The 2640-nt window shown below is 33.4% G+C and overlaps 2 protein-coding genes across 2 annotated transcripts in view; one reads left to right on the top strand and one right to left on the bottom strand.

Annotated features, from left to right (window-relative positions):
* Positions 1 to 2427, top strand: part of LOC109584318 (lysine-specific demethylase 4A-like) — a 10498-nt gene extending 8071 nt beyond the window's left edge. The window contains exons 5-10 of the mRNA XM_020000012.1: positions 137 to 298; positions 539 to 594; positions 825 to 933; positions 1387 to 1494; positions 1662 to 1757; positions 2244 to 2427. Coding sequence (XP_019855571.1) covers positions 137 to 298; positions 539 to 594; positions 825 to 933; positions 1387 to 1494; positions 1662 to 1757; positions 2244 to 2288 — 576 coding nt within the window. The 3' untranslated portion in view covers positions 2289 to 2427. The remainder of the gene's footprint in view (positions 1 to 136; positions 299 to 538; positions 595 to 824; positions 934 to 1386; positions 1495 to 1661; positions 1758 to 2243) is intronic.
* Positions 2428 to 2573: 146 nt separating this feature from the next.
* Positions 2574 to 2640, bottom strand: part of LOC100633310 (translation initiation factor eIF-2B subunit gamma-like) — a 2683-nt gene continuing 2616 nt past the window's right edge. The window contains exon 7 of the mRNA XM_011407487.2: positions 2574 to 2629. Coding sequence (XP_011405789.2) covers positions 2580 to 2629 — 50 coding nt within the window. The 3' untranslated portion in view covers positions 2574 to 2579. The remainder of the gene's footprint in view (positions 2630 to 2640) is intronic.

Raw genomic sequence — 2640 nt, 5'->3', positions numbered from 1 at the left:
ATTGCAAGTATGAAATTAATGAAAATTAATAAAATTAATTTCATAATTCATATAAAATTTATATTAAATTAATGCCGTTATACATGTATGTACATGTACATGTACATGTACCAATAAATGCTTTTTTTCTTATTAGAAATGCTCCATTTGCTCAGAGTCAAAGAGTGGTGCTTGTGTCCAGTGTATTTGGCCTAAATGTTACACTTACTTACACGTCACTTGTGCTCAGTACAGCTCACTGGTACCGCAGACGCTAGCTGGAAAATCTGGTTTTGTCTGCAATAAACACACCTCTGAGGTAAGCTGTGCTGTGATGGGTTTTGAGTCTAAGTTTACACAGCAGCAAAAATGATCCAATCAGTATAGTTTTGTGCCTGTTTTATGCTTCTGTTTACTGGAAACAAATAAAAACATGATAGAATCTTGTTAGAACTCTATGGAAAACAGCATTCAAAGTGTATCGGTTTAAAAATGATGCGTTTTGCAAGTTGCTGTGTAAAGTTGAACCCAGCCTGAGTCATTAATGTATTCTTGATAGGAAACTGTGTCAATTTCTGTTGGGGATGAGGTGTATGCTAAGACTGGATCTTCAAGGTATTATAATACATTGTATTTTTAATAATGATAATATCTAAAGGCATTTTTTCACACTGGCACAGTTTTTACTCTAATGCGAAAACGATTAATGTGCAATTCAATGTGCATTACTTTTGCATCACATTACATTAGAGTGTGAAAAGGCCTTAAGTTGAACACATGTATTAGCTACTTTATCATTTGTAATAATAATTATGCTATTTATTTCTGCTGCTTAATACTTGCAGGTTACAATATGCTCATGGAACTGTTGGTGGTATTGATACTCTTAAAACTTATGAGGTTCAGTTTGACGACGGAACCCTTTGCTCTGAAATGTTGCTCAGAGATATCATAGTTAGTTCTTTTTGTTACATCTAATTTACATAGTGTTACATATTTATTATAACAAAAAACATGATTTTTGGGTGCATTTTTATGCCTTTGAAAGTATTGTATCGCAATAAAAAAAGAACAAGAAAAGGTAGCTATAGTCTTTATAGTCTTTTTAAAAAAGATATGCAAGTAGAAAGAAAAAAAAAGTCTGCGACACCAGCGATTCCTAGGCGGTCACCCATCCAAGTACTAAGCCGGCCCGATGTTGCTTAACTTCAGTGTTCAGATGGGAACTGGTGCTTTCAACATGGTATGGCCGCAGACACTGATGCAAGGAAGAAAATGAAGTTTTATAAGAGAATATGTGACTGCAAAAAATAACTACTGTATAGCCAAAAGATTAATTTTGTTGACATTTTTATCATACAATGGAGGCTGTACATGTACATGTATTAATAATCATAATTATTGTAGGTTAATGATGGAGCTCCTGATCTTGGTAGCTGTGTTAAAGTTAAATGGAGCAAAAGAGAAATATATGATGCAAGAATAATCGGATACACCACAGTACCGCAATACAGAGTAAGAGAGTGTATGGTTACATGTACATGAATGTACTGTATGGGAATAGTAGTTTAATTTTGACACTATGTCTCCTTTTTCTCTGTCATTCTTTATTCTTGTCTCTCTTTTCCTTTTATTTATCTCTGTTTCTCCCTCTGTCTCTCTCTCTTCTCTCTCTCCCTCAGGTTATATTCGACAATGGCACCACTAATACAGTAACGGAAGAATTCATTTATTCACTTAATGAGCCTCTACCAAGAAGAGTCAAAGACAAACTCAAAGTATTTAACACCATCCACCAGTCCTGTGCAAGATGATGTATTGACAAGAATAATACATGTAGAATTATACATGTACTTATACATGTACTTGGATGATTGTGGAAAGTAATTGAAGAATTTTATATCATCAATTTGGTACTAAAGGATCTGGTCCTGGACAGCTTATTGGTCCAGCAGGTATAACAATAGACACTGGAGCTACTGGTCTAGTGTATGTTAGTGAATGGGGCAATCATCGTATATCAGTCTTCACTAGTGATGGTGTGTTTGTTAGTAAGTTTGGAAGTAAAGGCAGTAATTATTGATCAGTTTGTGCCATGTGTTGTACATGTACATGTATGTATAAGTGATTTTTTAGAGAACTACCAATTGTCGCTATTTGTCAAAATTTTGTGAGTATTACAATTCCTTGTCACTACATCATCTTGTACAGTATATATGCATGACCATGCACACTTGCCTCACAATCACTTCCTATTTTTATAGAAACACACTAACGGTACAAGACCAGTCACTCCTATTCCTCTATGATATCCAAACCATACCCACCCACCCCATCTAATAATATCAGTCTCATTATTATTATTATTATTATTATTATTATTATTATTATTATTATTTTTGTTATTCAGTATTGGGTTCAGTGTGTAATGTGTACGTGTGTAAACGTCTAGCTTATAATCGCAGAAATATTTTATGGCACCAAGTTTTCTGTTATTATTGTTGTTTTATGTTTTTTGAAATTTTGCTTATCAATTATTATTATTATTATTATTATTATTATTATTATTATTATTCTTACTGTAGTTCTTTTTCGTGATTTTACAAGTCAAGCTCTGAATCTTCAACTAATAATTCTCCTTTGTGCTCAGCTATCGGGTGG

Source organism: Amphimedon queenslandica, unplaced genomic scaffold, assembly GCF_000090795.2.
Source record: "Amphimedon queenslandica unplaced genomic scaffold, v1.1 AMPQUscaffold_13220, whole genome shotgun sequence".
Taxonomy (NCBI): domain Eukaryota; kingdom Metazoa; phylum Porifera; class Demospongiae; order Haplosclerida; family Niphatidae; genus Amphimedon; species Amphimedon queenslandica.
The sequence above is the reverse complement of the archived record's forward strand: the minus strand, read 5'-3'. Positions and strand labels throughout refer to the sequence as shown.